The 18,462-nt window shown below is 65.9% G+C and overlaps 1 protein-coding gene across 1 annotated transcript; it reads right to left on the reverse strand.

The window, feature by feature from the left end:
* Nucleotides 1–141: 141 nt before the first annotated feature.
* LOC111141418 (collagen type IX alpha 3 chain) lies at nucleotides 142–17,018 on the reverse strand. The gene is made up of 32 exons (XM_022493955.1): nucleotides 16,953–17,018; nucleotides 16,333–16,401; nucleotides 15,163–15,198; nucleotides 14,479–14,550; nucleotides 13,905–13,958; nucleotides 13,176–13,211; nucleotides 12,920–12,943; nucleotides 12,635–12,688; nucleotides 12,218–12,271; nucleotides 11,831–11,872; nucleotides 10,735–10,791; nucleotides 10,324–10,377; nucleotides 9,747–9,800; nucleotides 9,299–9,352; nucleotides 8,991–9,044; nucleotides 8,527–8,580; nucleotides 8,057–8,110; nucleotides 7,384–7,437; nucleotides 7,241–7,294; nucleotides 7,054–7,098; nucleotides 6,905–6,958; nucleotides 6,765–6,818; nucleotides 6,235–6,288; nucleotides 6,042–6,113; nucleotides 4,992–5,027; nucleotides 4,502–4,546; nucleotides 3,800–3,832; nucleotides 3,529–3,675; nucleotides 3,339–3,393; nucleotides 2,751–2,933; nucleotides 1,601–1,678; nucleotides 142–766 (listed from the first exon to the last, which is right to left on the reverse strand). Exons 1-32 carry the CDS (start codon nucleotides 17,016–17,018, stop codon nucleotides 576–578), a joined length of 2,043 nt encoding a protein of 680 aa, XP_022349663.1. The 3' UTR covers nucleotides 142–575.
* Nucleotides 17,019–18,462: the final 1,444 nt, after the last annotated feature.

An 18,462-nucleotide genomic window follows, 5' to 3' on the forward strand; every position in this document is an offset into this window, starting at 1 on the left:
GGTTTCCACACGAGTGGCTTTATTTCTCACAACTGATAATAGTGGGTTTTCTCGCGGTACAGACTCACCTTCAGGAAACACTTACTCAGACAGTTTGCACACAAAAGCAGCAGGTAAGTTAGACCAGACCATGTGGACGGGTGCCGTACATAAAACCCTTTATTTGTTAGACTGGGGTCGCTTGGGTCCGTCTGCCGTCTTACTGGGATTCGCTCAGTCCTCACACGGGTGCGGTGCGAACAGGCGGCCGTGGCAGGCCTCCGCGTGCGTGTGCCCCATCCCCCTCTCGGGGCTGGGGTCCAGCTGGCGCACCGGGGCCTGTCTGAGCTGCGCGGTGACCGCTGACGGGCAGTTGTAAACGCGCTAGGGACGGCTCTGGACAGCGGGTCGACAAAGGACACTCTCAGGGACCAAGTGTCCGGTCGCTGCCGTTGAGGACACGAGGGGCAGGCCGTGAGGGCCGTCTGGATGCCATGTGTCGCCGCCCCCCGCCCCCAGAGCGCTGCCGTTCCTCGCGTCCTTCCGGGGCTCCCCGCCGGCGTCTGCACCGGCTTCTCGCTTCCTCCGGTTATGTTTTAGGAGCTTCTAGAACCTGACTTCTCCCCGCCGCCTCCCATCACGGCTCCTTGGCAGGCCGAGGTGTCACAGATGCCAGGGGTCCCCTGAGCGCCGACAGCACCGGGGAGGCCAGGATCGCCTGGAGGCCCGGGCTCGCCGTGGGCTCCGTCTCGGCCGTCTTTGCTGACGCCAGGCACGCCCTGCGGTCCTGAAGACGCAGCAGGAAGGGGAGTGTGGACCTAAGCCTAGAACAGCCACTGAGCCTCCCGCCCCTCGCCCTTCTGTGTGGGGCTTATTTGAGACTGCGGAGGGAGGGGGGAGAACGAGGGCAGGCAGAGGACGAGGCGGGGAGGAGGTGGGGCCCGGGGCCTGTCCCCAGCGCCACGGCTCGACGAGCACAGCTCCCGGGGGGCCGAGGGAGGAGAGCCGAGCCGGGGATGGGGTGCTGGTGAGCGGGGACAGGTGGTGGTCGGCATGGCCTGCGCGGGAGCCCTGTGGGGCGCCCACCCTGGGGATGGGCCCCCTGGGCAGGTGGAGCAGGGTAGGGCAGATGGGGGCGGGGGGCGTGGAGCAGGGGTGCGGCCTCAAGGGCCAGCAGAGGAGAGGCCTTCTGGGCGCTCAGGGAGGACTGGAACGTGGTCTCCGCCCGGCCCACGGTGGAGGGACGCATGGAAGGCTGCGCGAGGGGACTCAGGTGTCCTGTGAGGCTGGCCCGGGCTGCACCACAGGGCCGGGGGGCTCCTCATTGGACACTAAACACTCAGGATACACGTGGGCCAACTTGGAGGGAATTCTGGAACGTAACCGACCGAGACGCCAGCCTGCTCTCACCGAGCGGAAACTAACCAACTCTACGTGACGAGACCCTCCCGGACCCAGTATCGCTCGGCTCGGACGGGTCGGTCCGACGGTTCCTGACTGTTCCCGACCATCTGAGATGGCTTCGCCCAGAGAAAGACGTTGTGACACACGTTCCCCACCCAGATGCAGCCCCGGGTCAAGTCCCAACGCCCCGGGAAAGCTGCCGGTGACGGGCACCTACCTTGCAGCCCCTGGTCCCCAGCCGGCCCGTCCAGACCCGCACCCGCCGCACCTTTGTCTCCTCTGTCTCCTGGAGCCCCTGTTGGAAAGCACCGGACATGTGAGGACCCGGCTGGGGTTCGAGGAGGGACCCGCCGGCGTGTTACCCGCCTTGTGACGGGCAGGGCTCCGCCTGGTGAGTGTTGTCCTGAAGCGGAAACACTCAGAGAAGCAGCACGACCCCCGGAAGTGAGGGCGACGGAGGCCCGCTCGGAGTGGTGTTCGTACAGGCCCGAAGGCCTTGAGATCCCTGCTGGGAGCAACCTGCTCGGCCTTCTGCTGGGTGACAGCAAGGCCTCGCGCCCAGAGCCGGCGCCGGAGACGCTCAGAGCCCGCAGCCGTGCCGCGGCCGCGCCAAGCCGGGTGACCGTGACCTTGGGGCCCGGACCGACACCGCATCTGCGAAGACGTGTTTGTCTCCAGGGCGCAAACTGTTCAGCCTTGGAGTTTCTCGAATACAAGGGTAGTGGCCGCGCTCATTCTGGAAGAGCCGGACTTGCAGTAAACTTTGTCTCACCGATGAAGAGAAGAAAACACAGAGTTAAGTTTCTCTCAGGAACGGTTTTCTTATGCTGTTTCTTAGAAACAGAACTCCTGGATCAGTAAGCCGGCGCGGACCGGAATGCCGAGCTCTCAGTCCAGAACTGGGGCCAGGAGGCCCGGTGGCGGGAGGCGGGCGGGACCCGGTGCACACTCGGACAGGAGTGCGTGTTAAAGGCCGTTTTGGAAAAGCCCAGTGTCCATGAGTTCCCAGTCGTGTCACCCATGAGGCCCGGTCCATGGGCCTGAGCGTCCCATGGCTGCGGCTCGGCGGGGACCTGGACGGACCCTGTCAGCAGCAGGGCCCAGCCGTGAGGCCATCTGGTGTCTACATTGTACTTCCCAACGCTTAAGAGGGAGTTTTGTGCGATTGTTGCCTTTTGCAACAGAAGCGTTCGCGTGCGTCAGTTTTTCAGAGGCGGGTGCGGTTAGGCGTGAGCGGGCTCCGGCTTGTTCGTCCCTCACGTTTTTGTCTACCCCGCCCCCGACCGCTGTTCTGATGGTGTCCGTGGGGCCCGCGGCATGAAGTAGGGGTTAACCGGGCCGCACAGACGTCGGCGCGGCCCACTCACCTCTGGGCCCCGGGTCTCCCAGCTCTCCGGTGGGACCACGGTATCCAGGGGGCCCTCGGGCACCGGGGTGGCCGATGGAGCCCGGGGGTCCTGGGGGTCCTGGGGGCCCAGCTGGACCAGGCCGGCCTGCGGATCCGGGCGCTAAAGGCTTCCTCAGGTGGGCGGCTAACTGTGCGATTTGCTCTTTTGGAAAAGCAAAGATGCAAGCGCTTACTCGAGGAGGATTAGCAAAGGCCGTCCGCGGAGGTGGAAAAGATCGAGGCGCCCCTAGCTCTCTTCGGGGCGCGGCCCTGATACCGCTCCATTTCTCCCGCGTGCCCAGGAGGAGGTGCTCACTTTGGGGGAGCTCCTTACAAATCCTGTGGCACAAAGTGGCCAAGCGCTGGCCGCTTCGTCCGTGAAGGCTGGAAGGCGCAGGTCTCCATCCCTGCTGACAGCGTCCCAGACATCTAGACCCGCCCCCCGTGCCCCCACCCGTGCTGAAGCCTGGGGGAGGGAGCCCCCGCCGGGCGCAGATGGAGACGAGCCACCCCCCAGGTAGGGGAGAGGTGGAGGAGGCTGGGGTGCGCAGGGGTGGAGGGCACTCACCAGCGAGCATCCCTCCACACAGCTCCCGGATGTGCTGTTCGCTGGCTTCTCGCCCCTGAAATTCACGCTGTCAGTGCGGCAGCAGACTGGGGGCAGCCGGCTCCTTAGACGCGGCCCCCCCGCCCCACATCAGTCTCGGAAAAGTGACCGAGGCCGGCGACCACCACCCTCAACAGAGGGAGAGACGTACCGGGACTCCGGGCTTCCCAGTGATGCCAGGCACGCCTTGTACTCCCGGGAAGCCCATGGGGCCGGGCGGGCCTGGGAGGCCCTCGACGCCACTGGTGCCGTTGGGACCCTGGATGCCCTTTGGGCCCAGCTCCCCTCGACTGCCGGACTAGAGGGAAACAGGACGAGGCAGGTCGGAGCGCACGGCGGCCAGCAGCTGCTGCCCCCAGCCCCGCAGGCCGGCCCGGCGTCTCCTTTGGACTTTGTGGCTGGAACAGCGAGCCGCCACTTACCTCTCCTTTGGGTCCGACCGCACCACCGGGACCCTGCAAGAGAGCGGTTGTCGCGCTGTTAGCCGCCCGGCATTCACTTCCAAAGGGCAGGGCCAGTGCCGGGGAGTGGGGGCAGGTGCGGAACCGCCAAGAAACCACCCTCGGGGCTGCCTCAGGCCAGGAAGCGGCGACCTCCTTTCACCCTCCGGAGTAGTTCTTCTCTCACTGGGATTGTGTTCTGCGCACGGACGTTTTGTGACTTATTTTCCTAGCGAGTGTTTTCAGTGGCCGCTCGGCACGTCTCGTCACACCTTTACTTTGTTCCCTGCCTTCATCGTCAACTCGCGCTAGTGACGATGTCTGAACCTCTCGGTGCCGACAGTCCCCTTCTCCAGCCTCGTCCTCTGGAAGCTTCCCAGCTGCACGTGCCTAGGGCTGTGGTCCCCGCCTGAGGGGCTCCCAGCAGGCCGGCACGGCTGCCCCCATCAGGTTGACAGGGCTGGGGGCGGGGCCGGGGCGGGCCGGTCAGAGTTGTCCAGGAATTCGGCAGAAGGACCCGTGCGTGTGCCGAGCTTGTCCCGGCTACAGCCATGGCGCCCGCAGCCTCAGCGTCCCTGGGGCTCCCCACGCTGCCCGGAGCTGCAGGCTGGACCCCCACCCCGCAAACGGGACTAATTTATTCTCAGCTGTTGACAAAAGTGAGGCCGATTTAATCCCACTCACCAGCTCTCCTTTGTCCCCAGGAAAGCCATCGGAACCTGCAACGCCCTGAAACCACATGCCCCAAGGTCAGAGAGCGGCTTTCCAAGCTCGGGCGCCGGTCCCCAAGCCCGAGGCCCAGGGTGGGGACGCCAGCTGACTGCACAGACCAGCAGGACACACAGACCCTCTCTGGCCAAGCAGCATCTCAGGGGCTGTGGCTTACTCCAGGCCCTCAACCAGTACGAAGAGGGCCAGGAGCCCCGGAGCTCAAGGGCCCGGCCCCTGAGCCTTTCCTGAGAGAGTGCGCCTTCTACAGACAGGCCTGGGGCCCAGACTCCACTCCCCCCTTACAAGGCCCCATTCCCAGAAGGTCAGCGGGAACACACCCTCCCTGTGAACTGGGGCTGGGTGTCCAAAGCGGTCCCCTCTGCTCAGAGGCCATGAGGGAGAGCAGGTAATGAAGGAGGGAGGGAAAAAGAAGAAGGGACCTGACCCCTGGGCACCCACTCACCTGGTCTCCCTTAGGGCCGGCGGCTCCTCCCGGGCCCTGGCACAGAGAAGGTCAGTGTTAGAGGGAGCTCGGGGATCCCTGAGGCGGCCCCCTCCAAGCTGCGGAGCACAGCGGGTCTGGGAAACAGGCCCTCCCCGGGCAAGTTCCCTGTCCGTGGCAGTGTTCTACGCATGCCCGTCTCTGGAATCTTCCTGAAAAACAGTCTTGGGGGCCCCGGAGCATCGCGCCCACAGTGCCGTGACGGTCACAGGCCTCCTCAAATGTGGCGTTGCTCCCAGTACCGTGGGCGGTGCGCGGGTCATTGCCTGCATGGAACTGCTGGGTCACAGCGCCCAGAGCTCGTGTTCGTCACCTTCCCAGAGGACCCTGAGACAAGGGACAGGTCTGGAGGAACTGCCAGGATTGCCCACAAAACATGGAAATAAAAATTGTCCACTTGCTCCAACAGCAGCAGAGTGAGAACTTGCCCAAGGCACAGAGATGTGGCCGCCCCGACGACAATGGAAGCCGAGGGCAGCGAGGGGCGGGGAGATTCAGGCAAAGCCGGTGGACACAGCCCCCGGGGAGGCCCAGGCCCGGTTGGCGAGACCCTGATGCTTGGGATTTCCTGCCTGGAGGCTAATGAAGGGCTCCCAGTCCGGCCACAGGCCCGTAGTTTCCGTGCCCCCGGCCCCTGTATCCCCTTGCAGCTCCTCGGCCTCCCAACTGCGGTGAAGTCCGGCAGCCAGCCGGCCATCGTGGGACCCTGAGCACGCATTTGAGGAGGGCTCCGGGCTGCCCTGACCATCCCCGGATGACAGGGACCCTACAGCGAACGTCCAGACGGGCACAGGGCCCCCAGGATGGTCAGAAGCAGTGAGGCCTAACGGTACCTAGAGCCGGGGCTTTGCTTATCTAAAGTGCGTCAAGCAATCCTCGAAAACCCAAAACATGAAGCCCTGGGCCTCCCCTGGGCTCCGCGGGGCCCACCAGCAGCGGGCAGGTCCACTGCATGGGTCCTCGGGATGGAGAATGGGGGCGGGGACCCCCCAACAGAGAACGGCCACTCACCCGGTCACCCGTGCCACCTCGAAGGCCCTGGGGGCCTGGCAGGCCAGGGTCTCCCATGCTGCCCTTCTGGCCCTACAGACAAGGACCCAGCCTGTCAGCACCCACAGGGGAGCCTGGCGGGGACTCCGCCCCCCGCCCAGCAGGCCTCCCTGGGCTCACTGGGCATAAGGGCCTGGCCCCAAACCTCACCCACCTGGAAGCCTTGGATACCAGGGGCTCCAGGAGGGCCTTGTGGGCCCAGAGCCCCCTGAAAGAGAAAAGGAAGGAATGAGTCCCACTCTGCTTGCCCTGGGGACACTGGGCATCAGGCCCAGGGGCTGCGGACAGACGTGGGAGCCCTGGTGGGGGGGGCAGTTGGGGTTGTAGAGCTCGGCCTTCCCCTCAGCTGCCACGCCTCAGTCTTGGGACCCAGGTACCCACAACCAGGCTGTGGGGCCGGCGTCCTCATGATCCTTCTGTCCGTCTACGGAGGGGATGGGAGGTGAGGGCAGCATCTCGTGGAGCCCGAGGCCAGGCTGCTGACCTCGGCCAGGTGTGGCGACTTAGTCCCTCGGCACAGAGGTCTCCAGCACGGACCAGCTGGGCTTGGCCCTCACCGTCTTTTGGCTTTCACGGGGTCAGCCCATGGGTGCACCCAAAAGGCCTCCCCAGCCTGCGCAGAAACCCGGTCACGTGGCGATGCCTCCGCGCCCTTCCCCGGGCCACCCTGCGTCCCTCACTCACCGCCGAGCCCCTGTGGCCAGCTTCCCCACGCTCCCCAGGCACACCAACGTCTCCCTGCACAAGGAGAAGGGGAGCGCCGGTGTCCGCGGAATCCGTGGACTTGGGGGGTGGGGTGGGGTGGGGAAGGTGGGAAGACTTACTGGGATGCCAGGCTCTCCTGAGGGGCCAGCCTCTCCCAGCTCTCCAGCTCGGCCCTGCACAGGACGGGAGAGCCCTGAGTGCCCACACGGCCCCTCCATCCCAGCCGGTGCTGCTCCCGCCCACCCACCAGGACAAAGAAGCCACATACCAGTTCTCCCTTCTCGCCCTTGGACCCCGCTCGTCCCGGGAGGCCCTGCACGAGTCAGAGGTCAGGGCTGCCGAACCCGCAGCAGAGCACCCCAAAGAGGGCAGGTTCCCCTGCACAAGCCCCCGCTTGGGGACCCAGGGGAGAGGACCCCCGTCCCAGGAACACTGAAGGAAGCCCGTGCTCTCACCGGCAGCCCACTGGGACCCTTCTCTCCTGGGGCACCACTGCGACCAGACTCTCCCTGCAGGAGATCGGGGACCGGCTGCTGAGGCCCAGGAAGCCGGACTCCCGCAGATCCCCCGCCCTGCAGGCCACCGGCCGGACACCAACCTTCTCACCGTCGAGTCCCGGCACACCATCCCGGCCGTCCTTGCCTGGCACACCCTGGGGATGGGGGACGGGGTGAGACCTGCTGTGCCCTCGTTCCCCCTCCCCCCCAGTCCCCGCACTGTATCAGCAGACCCCAGGCTGCCCCGTCCCCACATGGTGATCTGGGCAGCCCCCAGACTGCAACCGAAGGCCGCTGGTGCATGGGAAGGGCCAAGGACAGTGTGAAGGGCCCCACATACTGCCACCCACGTCCCTGCAAGGACACTCCCCCATGGCCTGGGTCACAGGTGACGGAAGAGGCTTGGGAGCCAGGAGGAGAGCACAGGGCCTCCCTCAGGTGCCCCCCCTTCGTCCTGCTTTCCCAGAGAAGGAGGCTGGAGGAGCCTCCGGGGGGCTTGTCCTCACAGTCTGGGGTCAGAAGGGGATGGGAGGGGGTTCAGGCCTGGGCTGAGCACCCTAGAACCCTCAGAACCCTCCTGGCTCCAGGTCAGGACGGCACGGGGCACGCAAGGCCCTCCACCTGCCCCCCGTGCCACGAAGATGCCAGGGGTGCCCCGTCGTCGAAGGAGAGGGATTCTCCAGGGGATGGGGTGGGGACGGTCGGGGCAGCAACGCCGTGCTCCGCGCAGGGACCCAGGCTCCGCCCAGCGCCGGGGTGGCTGTGGGTACTCACTGGCTCTCCACCCGGGCCTGCTACCCCAGGGACGCCTTTGGGACCAGGCCTGCCCTAAAAGACACACAATTGGCTACATTTTGGGGGGAGCGTGAGAAAGCTCCTCCCAGGTGCTGCCCCTCAATCCCAGGCAGGCTCGCGTCAGGGACAGTGGACTCTGGGGGCCTGCGTGCTCAGGGCTGGGGGACAGCCCCGTTGGCCCGTCCCAACACCAGGGGAAGGACTTATGGATCCAGGACCCAGGTTCGCATCCTGTGTTCATGTCAGCCGCCAGACACGAGCTCATTAGAGCCCCCTGGAGAACTGCTTGGGACCCCACAGGCCAGGCCGAGCTGTTATCCAGTGATGCACCGCCCCTAGGAAAGGGCAGGACCCCCACCCTGGCATGTGTCATCTGGGTGTCCTCCCCCGCCCCCCAAGATCAGGTTCTTTGGAGGAAGGACCCAGAGAAGCTAGATTCTCTTACTTACAAGGTCACCCTTGGGACCGCGGAAACCCTCAGGACCCCTCTGGCCTCTGTCACCCTGAAACGAAAGGGGGCGAGGAGGGTGGGGGGTGGGGGAACAGAAAGTTAACAACTCGAGCAGGTTGGAGAGCCGCGCTGCGGGGAGACTGACCAGGCCGGGCCCCAGAAGTGGTCAGAAGAGCAGGACTGATGTCACCGAGGACCACAGGGGCCAGAGGGGCCGACCGCGTCCCGTGCGTGTCCAGACAGAAGGATACCAGCTCTTCAGGGAAACTCAACCCGCCCCCAGGTGTGCCCACTGCCACCTGCTCAGGTGTGCCCAGGGCTATGGGCCCATGAGAGGACTCAGTCCTGGGAAGGGCCAGCCCAGCGCAGCCCCGTGGGACTGGGGGAGGCACCGGAGTGCGGAGGAGAAGGAGGAGAGGGACGGAGAGCCTTGGCTGCTCTCCACCCCAGATGCACACATACCACTCTCCCCGGGGCTCCTGGGATCCCTGGTGGCCCTCGGAATCCAATGGGACCCTGTGAGGGAGAGCGGGGTATCTGGGCCTCTTGTCCAAAGCCTGGCCAGCGTCCCTCCAAGGACCTGGCTCCATCCAGAAATGTCTCGGCTCCAGCAGCCCCAACCAGACAGCCCCCAGCAGGGCCCTCCTCACTGGCCACCCAGAGGCCCAACCCTCTTCACCCCCATCTTCCAGGGCCTCCCCCCCAGCTCCTCCCCTCCTGAAGGTGGCCTCCCACAACAGCCTGGGCTGATCTGAGATGGCCAGACTTACCCGATCCCCTGGGGGTCCGGCCGGCCCTGGCAGGCCCCGAAGTCCCCGAGGTCCCTGTGGGGAGAGAGCTGGGAAGGCAGGGCTTGGGCCAGCAGCCTCTGCCCCCACCCCAAGATTGCATACCCCCCTGGACACCACTGAGGGCCCTACAGTCTTCCTTAGGAGCACCTGACTTCAGGCCAGGCCCTGGAAGGGGTGGGCAAGGGGGAAGAGGAGGGGGCTACAGTCGAAGGGGGGGTGCGGGGCCACAGGCCCTGGAAGGGGGACAGGGGAGGGGGATGGGGCCACAGGCCCAGGGGTGGGGGCCTGGGACTTGCAGCCTGGCAGACGCAGGACCCGGGCCGATTCCCTGCACGGGCACCGGGCGGACCGTCCCCTGCAGCCCTAGGCAGTCCAAGGGGCTCCGATCCCACCTCCTCACCCCTGTCCAGCCCCTCCCCATCCTCACCTGCTGCCCCACAGTGCCTGGGATGCCAGCAGGCCCAGGGGGGCCAGCATCGCCCTGCAGTGGAGATAAAGGGGTATGAGCGGCGTCAGCCCACTGCCCACCCCCAAGCCCACGCTGTGGGGGCCATCACCCCACTCACAGCCTCCTGAGGCTCCTGACCCTCCGCCAGAGAGGCCCCCAGGCTTTCCCAGACGCCCCTGCCCTGCTGGCGTGGCCCTTCTGCCGCCCATAGCGGCCTCCCTGGAGCCTGCGGGTGGCGACAAACACACCCTCCACGGAGCGGCCCGCAGGGGCAGGGCGGGAGCCTCCGGGAGACGCTTCTCCATCCACCTGGGGGAGGGGGCGCCTGAGCTCAGGGAACCATGTGAGACCCAGCAGGCGAGGGTGTGTCCGGGGACCCTGGCCCAGCTCACCGGGCTCTGACCAGCCGGGCCCCACACAGGCCTTGTGCACGGTGCACCCCAGATGCAGCCAGCGCTCCCTCCCTCACCCCCACCCCCCGTGGGGCCCTGCCCAGACCCCAGCCCCGGCCGAGCACCCTTCCCTCCAGCCACCACCCCCCAGGACCCTCATTCACCTTCTCGCCATCCTTGCCGACCTCTCCTTGCTCCCCTTTGTAGCCGGTGGGCCCCTGAAAGCCAGCGGTGGGCGGCAAGTCACAGCCCACCCCCAGCGGCCCTGAACAGGGCCTGCACGGCCGCCAGCCCAGGTGGGCAAACTGAGGCCTGGTCAAGAGGGGCAGGGCTTCCCAGTCCTGGTGGCCACGCCAGTGCCCACCGGTTACCACTGTGGAACAGGGGGTGCGGACAGAGCGAGGCCCCCAGGCTGGGCCGGAAGTCAGCCCTCCTTTCCTTCTGGAAGGACTGGCAGACTTTCTGGACCCTGTGTCCCCCCAAGTCCCCTAGGGATCTCGAGGCCCACATTAGACCAGGCTGCCTCCTCCTGTGGGGCGTGGAAGGGGCTCAGTCACCCTGTGGCCACTGCTCACCTTGAACCCCGGCATTCCTGGGGGGCCAGGGGGGCCGGGAGGGCAGATGGCTGGGCACTGTTGGAAGACAGAGCAGTCAGAGCCCTGGTCCAGACAGCCCTGGACCTGACCGAGTTCAGCTCCCAGGGGACCTCAGAGGGTTTGTTCCACCAAGCAAAGGGGACCACAGGCCACCCCAGGGCCTCCTGGGACCCCAGACAGGGTCTCATATAGTGTGGGTACGGGGTGCACGGAGGCCTGCCCGGAGCCGGCCCTTGGTGGCCTGGCCCCTCGCGGCCTCCTGCTCAGAGCCGCCCCCCCTTTCTCAGTGGACATCCGGTTACAGTGGCAACTGGCTTCACAAAGTGGCCTGAGTCCTGTGCTCCCTGCGGGCAATTTCAGGCCGGGCTTCTCCTCCGTGCACAGGTGTCCTGCAGGCGCAGATGGGATGTCCACACCCAGGGGCATGGTGAAGCCCCGGGACGGCACGGGGTTTTCTAGATCATTCCACAGCTGCTCCGGCACAGACCCGGTGCCGTCCATCTCTGCCCTTGCTGCTCCTGCCGGGCCCTTCCCCGGATTCTGGACAATCTCTCTCTGGGACACCAGCTGGTCGAGCACTCTGGACCCTAGGTGGGGCAGCTTCCTTCAGGAGCACAAGACCTCTGCACGCCAGCCAGACGCTGACCCGTCCACCAACAGCCACGTGCCGTGAAGGACCCAGGGCCACCCCGGACGTGCTTCTCTGCTTCCGGGAGTGACACACCTCCAAGACGGAGAAAAAAGGGAGTCCCAGACACTAGCCCAGAGCCTTCTGTGCTGGGGACACCCTGTGTCCGTGCCAGCCGGGGTGGCAGACAGTGGCCACGTGTGGCTAGGCACTCCGGATGCGGCCGCACCACGGAGGCCCAGGCCCATTTACAATCCCTTGTCTCTCAACCCGGATTCGGATTCATGCGGCCAGGGTGCAGGGAGGCTGTGCCCAGAGCTGGTGCTGCCCACACAGGCCGCACCGCCGCCCTCCAGTGGGTGGGGAACAGGCCACTCTCTGCATGGGTCCCCAAGGCAGTGGGGTGGGGCACCCCAGCCCCCTTCACAGATGTCTGCGAACGCCTACCTGAAGGTCGGTGGCGCCTTCAGGGAGGACCCCCGGGTGACCCTGGAACACAAAGACAGATGACTTTGAAGCTGCCCCCACCAGCCCCTACAGGCCTGCCAGGGGGCTCAGGTCCTGCCTCTCCCACAGTGGCTGGTGCTGGGCACTAACAAGGACAGATACCAGCTGCCTTTGGGGCGGAATGGTCATCAGGCCCGAGTCCTGCCCATCCCCATGTCAGCTGACCCAGCCGCCACCACAGCCCTGGGCTTCACGCACATCCAGGAAGTGAACAGGAGTTACAGGGCATGGATTTGGGGCTGAGGGCCCCGGAGGGGGCAGGAGAGTCAAGCCCACTGTGCCTGGCACTTCCCCCAAGAAGCTCTGGGGCCCCTGCCCCATACTTACGGGGGGTCCAGGAGGTCCTGGGGGGCCAGGGAGGCCGGGTAGTCCAGAGGGTCCCTGGAGGGGGGGGTACGACGTCAGGTGGAGCAGGACCAGCCCCCGCCTGAGGGGAGGTAACCAGCTACTTCCAGAGAGAAGCCTCCCTCCCCTGTGCCCTTACAGGGACGCCCCCATTCTGCCAGCCTCCCCCCACCCTGGCCTGGTGCTGGTGTCCACGGTGCGTCCCGAGGCCCAGTCTCTCCTTGTCCCTGAAGGTCAATCAGGGCTTCTATCAGGCCACAGAGAAAGGAAAAGGGGGGGAGAGGAGGAGGGAGAAGGAGGGGGAGGGGAGGGAAGGAGAAAGGGGGGCGAAGCCCTTGGTAGTTGACAGGCAGGGCCCCTGCTCTGAGCAATGGGGCAAGGTCAGGGGCAGACACTCACCGGGGGGCCCCGGAGACCCATTCCACCTGGGACACCACTCTCTCCTGCTTCTCCCTGGGGCGGGGGGGAAGGGAGAGAGACACGGGGGTCTGCACCCACAGAGCTCTGAGGACACCACACAGTGCTGGTCTGCCCCCTCGGAAGGGACAGGAACCCCAGGCAGTCCGTCAGGCAGCTGCCCCTAAGGAGGACCGCCCCAGCCCCAGTTTGGGACCTGGCAGCCAGCTTAGCCCTGTGTACTGTGGGCTTGCTGGGGGGTGGGGTGCGAGGGTGGTCAGTACTCACCGGGGGTCCGGGGAGGCCTTTGCCCTGCAATGCCAAGCACTGAGTCAGAACTCTCGGGGACTGGACGGCTTTGCCTGCCGACCAACCCCTCCCCCGAGACAGGTGGGGCGCAGGGAGCAAGCCCTCAGGGGATGACCCTCCCTGGGGGAGAGAGAGGGCATGGCCCAGGGACAAGAGAGCTGGACACTGCCTCCCAGGGCTCCCGGAGGGCCCCCCTCACCCTGGTCAGTCCTGCTGCAGGGGAAGCGGTACTTACCCCCAGCCCGGGAGGCCCTGGGGGTCCCAGACTTCCCTGTAGAAGGAAACCAGGGTGTCAGGAGCAGGCTGGGCCCAGGCTCCCAGGTCTCCGAGAGCACAGCTGTTCCCCTCCCCCACTCTGAAGGGGGGGGTCTCCATTTTACAGAAGACTGAGGCCCAGGGGGAACCCCGGACGCCCCAGGGGCCCGGGACAGGTCTTTTGTCAACAATCCTGCTGAGAAAAGTCCAGACTGCTGGAAGTGGACACAGAAAGCAGCACAGGTAGGCCAGGCCAACAAGAAGGCCCACCCCAGGGCTCCCGGAGCCCCCACTGGAGGGCCCCACGCCTGGTTCTGGTTACCGAAGAAGCCCGGGGACCCTGGAGAGCCAGTGCCTCCTGCTTCTCTGCGTCCAGAAGACACGGTCCTGGCAGTGGAGACCACCTCCCTCCTCATGTCCCTGCCCCCCTGGGGCTCCCTTCAGAAAGTCTGCAGCTGACCCCCCACCACCCCTCTTCCCAGGAAGTAGCGGCCTGGAAGGCTGGGTCATCCCCCCTCCCCGACCCAGTATGAACCTGAGGACAACCGTGACCAGAGGCCAGTGTGGGGCTTGGTGGGCTGGCTCCTCACCACCCTGTGCCCACTTCTACACCCTTTGCCTCCCTGCAGACACGGGGCCCAGCGGCACCGCCAACTGGGGCTTCCCCCACCCCCTCAAGCGGAACCCACACTCTCGGAGCAGCACTGACCCGCTCTCCAGGCGCGCCCTTGGGTCCGGGTGGTCCGTCCTGGCCTGTCAGGCCCTGCGGAAGAGGCAGAGGGAGGGCTCGAGGGGCCACACCGGGAAGACAGGCCCCACAGAGGGGCTTTCCGAACTAAAATGGGTCCAGAGGCTGACAAGGGCCTAGCGTGCGTCCCCTTGGGCTCCGGCCCACCCGCCGACCACCTGGAGGGCGAGCAACTGGGGGGCCCACTTGTCTGGGAGCCCCTGCTCCGGTCCCTACAAAGCCCAGCCTGGGGCTCCGAGGGGGAGGGGCGTCTGCTCCCAGACAAGCAGGAGCAGGTAGCACTTTCCCCTCCGTCGTGGTGCGGCTGGGTCTCCGCCAGCCGTTACCGCCAGCGCTGAAGGGTCTGGGCTGAAGGCCAGCGGAGCCCTGCTGGGGGACCTCCGGAGACCCTCGGGGACAGAGCAGGCACAGCTGGAGGACAGCAATTAAACTCAGCCCCCGGATCAAACCCCTCCAGGTCCAGGCCCGGGGCGAGGGTAGTGCAGAAGGGGGCTCTCGGGAGGGGAGAGGGTGGGGGAGGGGCAGGCACACTCACGTCCACGCCAGGCAGTCCCGGCAGCCCAGCCTCTCCCGGCTTCCCCGGCTTCCCTGGGGCCCCTTTCGGTCCCTGGAGGAAGGGGGCGGGGTGGGGGGGCGAGCAGAGGCGTGAGAGCAGGTCCCGCCTAGAGCCGTGGCCTTCACCAATGAGAGAAGCGCCTTCCAGCTGGGGCCCCGCCCAGCAGCTAGAGATTGGCTCCCGTCCCCCAGAGGCCCGCCCCGCCTGCTCTCCTGCGACCCCCTCGCGGGCCCCCGCCCGCGGCCCTCCCCAGCTGCCCCCACTGCCCCCATCACACCTGTAGCTCATTCACCAGGATGCTCTGTTGGCCAGCTGCTTTGGCCGCCCCAGCGAGGGGCCAGTGGGTCCCTCTGTGGGACCGCCCGTGTGCCCCAGGACCCTCAGCTCCCAAGCCTGAACAGCTCTGGGGAAGCTCGCTGTGGGACCTGGCCTGCCTGGCCAAGGACAGCTTCCAAGCCGGTCCAAGCCGGACCCTCTATCCAGAGACCCGCCGAATCCCACACACCCCCTCCCACCTGCTTCCTGGCCAGGCCCCTGCTCTGAGCCCTAGGAGCCCCCACCCCCACCCCCGCGGCAGGTAACCCGGCCAGGGGTGGCGGAAGGGATGTCAATGACCCCTCTGTTCTAGGTCCACCCCTCCCCTCACCGGAGCTGGACACTCACCAGGGACCCAGGCAGACCGGGAGGCCCAACTTCTCCCTGCAGAAGGGAAGACACCCGCATGTGAGCAGTGTCTCCTGATAACCTGGGCCTAGGAGGCCCCTGGAGATGACACGGGAGCACCCCCACCTCATGCACATCTGGGGGGCACTTCCCCTCTGGGGTCAGGCTAGAGGTGGGGGCTGGGGAGGCAGAGATGGACCCTGGGGATGCCACCCCTACAGGGCCCACAGACCTTTGAGCAGGGTTCTGAGGGCAGAGGGAACGGGTCCCGCAGCCCCCCACCAGCACCCACCAGCCTGAGAAGCTTCGGAAGGTGGGCTGTGGGCACTGAGAGGCCTCCTGCTCCTGCCTGATGCAGGGCGGCAGTCCCCCAAGACTCTCAGAGGCCCAAGGCGGCCCCCCAGCCCCCTCCCACCCACGACCAGCTGACACTCTGTAACGTTTTTAAGGGGAGCCCTCCCCGGAAGGAAAGACTCAATTTGACTCCCATCAGCCTGGGAGTCCTACGTGGGGCCGGGGCCCAGCCCCAGTGGGAAGGGTGTGGGGGCCATCCATGAGTGTCCCAGCCCTCCCTGCCTCCACCCTGCAGGGCTGTCGCTGAGCACCCTATGGGTCTGGGTCCGCCAGGGTGGGGGTGGGTAGGAGACTCGGGGCCATCCAGGACCTGGGGGACTCAGAGAGGCTGAGGACCAGTCCGGGGAGGTGCTCATTACAGGTGAGGAGAGGCCTGGAGCGGGCCCCTACCTTTCATGGAGGTGGCTGGATTGGGGGTTCAGCCCAGATAGTCCTGGGACACCCACGGAGGGCAGAGCCAGCTCCCAAGTCCAGCCCCCTCCAGAGCTGGCTCCGGCCCCTAGCAGCCTCCAAGACCCCCCCAGAGGGATAGGCCCTGCACCTCCACTGCCATGGCCCCTCTGGGGACCCGGAGACACACACCTCAACACCCACAGTTCCAGTGCAAAGACTACGGGCAGCGCCCCTCCCTGCTCTGGGGACACAATCCCGGTGGAGTGAACCCTGAGCAGGAACCACCCACACCCCTTTCCCACTTTGTCCCAGCCCTGGGAAGTGGGGCTTGGTTTTGTCCCCATCAGGTCTGGGGGCTCAGGGAAGCTGGGGCCGGACTAGAACCCCACCGAACCCTCCTGGCCCCTCCCTCTCCCAACTCACATCAATGCCATCTTTGCCTGGCTTTCCAGGTGGCCCTTGGGGGCCAGGGGGTCCTTGAGGTCCCACTTTCTGAAATGGAGAAATGTTATGCAGCTGTGCCCTCCCCCATCTCCCGTGGTGCAGGTCCCACCGGCTGGCCTCAGGTCGGCCCAACAGAGTGTCCCCTCTTCCTGGGTCAGGAGCAGCGCTGGGGTCTGGCTCCAGGGGCCCCCCTGACCCAGGCCTGCCTTGGAGACCCGCCCAAAGCCTCGGGACGGCAGGATCTGTGGCCTTCATCTTCAGGCCAGGAGGGGCTGGCCACTGCCCCACGGGAGCCTCAGGGAACAAAGGCAACATTGTGCCTCTCTGGTGGCGGTGGCCGACCCGGCCAGGCGAGGACAGGGCACCGTCCTGGGCTTGTTCCTGAGGTGTCTTGGTGTCCATGGGGGCGAGGGCGGCCATGGGCTTCAGGGCTGCGCCAGGTCTCCAAGGGTCCTCGAGTTCCAGGCTCACTCCCTGGCCCAGGGTGGTCCAGGGGCCAGACCGCTCCATGCCCCATCTCAGAGCCCCAGCCTCCCCCCCGGGGCCGCCGATCTCCAGTGCGAGCCTGGCGCACCTCTCCAGCCCACGCTCACCTGTGCTTCGCTCCCGGTGGCGGCCAGGAGCTGGCCGAGCAGGAGCAGGACCAGCGTGGCGGCTCCGGCCATGGCTGCACTCGCGCTCTGAGCGGTGCCGGCGGTGGCGGCAGGGGCTCGGAGCGGCGGGCGGGGCGGGCGGCGGGCCGGACGCCAGTTCCCGCCCCGCCGGCCAGGCACAAGCCCCCCATTCAGCAGGGCCCACCTGGGGCTTCGGCACCGCCCCACACCTCCCCGCCGCGCCGGCTAGGGGAAAGAAAGAAACCCAGTGGCATTTTTTTGGCTGGCTTCTGAGTTAAATTTATCCCCAGGACTGATGAGTTACACACATATACCTTTTAGCAAAAAAGAAAGACGCTCTTTTCTCCGCCTGCTCCTCTGCCGGGGTATGGAGAGGGCAACAATCCCACATTGAAGGGCTCCTTTGGAGAAGGGGCAGCTTCAGCCCTAGAAACAGAGTGACCTCCGCAGGGTCCTGAGTAGGATAGAGGCTGCCCAAGACCCAGGAAGACCCCCAGAGAGGGGGAGCATCCCTGTGCTGGGGGCCAGACCAGGCCCACTACAGCTCTCGTCCTGGTATCCCATCCTGCCGTGGGCAGAAGCCTCAGGCCAGGCTTGCGAGGCTGGGAACACCTCCTATTCCCAGCGTCCTTACCCCAAAGATTAACTATCCGGAGTGCTCCAATCATGGCATCCATCTTGGCAAAGGTCAGACTCTTACCCTCTTACCCGGCCCTCCCCACCACGAGAGAGAGCCAAATGGTGGTGCCGGCAGAGGACGGTAGCAGCACCGGGACCACGGGGCCTGAGCAAAGCTACTAATGGACACGACCGCCGAGGCTGGTGTGGCTGCTCCTGTTTCTCACAGTCTCGGGCAGCTCAGGGTTGCTGAGTTTAGGCAAACTCTGCTTCACCCTGGGAAGGCACAGGAGCAGCAGGGTGGGGGGCAGCACCGGGGGCCAGGAGCCTCCATGCCCACCCCAGGGGACTCCCACAAATCCAGGTCACCTACAGGCCCACCGGACTGGCAGGATCTCAGCCCCGCCCACAGCCGAGTATCAGAATATTTAGAATTCCCTGGGAAATGCTACTTTGGGATTTATAGCACACTGCATGAACATTGCTTTTCTCTCTTTCTTTCACTAGTCAAGTGCATTAGCGAGAGGAGGGGAAAGAATGAGGTACAGTTTCTGATCTGTACCTGGACAGCTGAGAGGCTCACGAGTGCGGGCCCGTCTGTGGAGGAACTCCATTTCTGTGGGTGGGAACTCGGGACTTCTGCAGTGCGTGGGTTCCCAAGGGACCAGCGGGTGGACAAGGAAAGGGATAGAGCGGGGAAGCAAACGGACTCGGTCAAGAACCTCAGCTCACCGCTGAGGCGGACTGGCTGCTCACCTCACATTGTGGGGGGGCGGGGGGGTTGAGAATTCTATCAAGGAAGGCAAGAGAAGCTCGAAAGCTCTCGCCCTCCAGCAGAGTTCAGGTCATTCTAGGACATCTTCAGACACCCCAGCCC

Source organism: Enhydra lutris, unplaced genomic scaffold (assembly GCF_002288905.1).
Source record: "Enhydra lutris kenyoni isolate GAN:26980312 unplaced genomic scaffold, ASM228890v2 scaffoldscaffold6, whole genome shotgun sequence".
Classification (NCBI taxonomy): Eukaryota; Metazoa; Chordata; class Mammalia; order Carnivora; family Mustelidae; genus Enhydra; species Enhydra lutris.

Bases quoted from the DNA above. Each gene is read 5' to 3' on its own strand.
- LOC111141418 (XM_022493955.1), bottom strand. From the start codon at position 17,018: ATGGCCGGAGCCGCCACGCTGGTCCTGCTCCTGCTCGGCCAGCTCCTG. The intron at 12,689-12,919 runs GTGAGTACTGAC...CCCCCGCCCCAG, and splicing joins AAGGCCTCCCCGGACCCCCG to GGAGAAGCAGGAGAGAGTGG. The intron at 7,295-7,383 runs GTTGGTGTCCGG...GATCTCCTGCAG, and splicing joins CGGGACTCGACGGTGAGAAG to GGAGAGTCTGGTCGCAGTGG.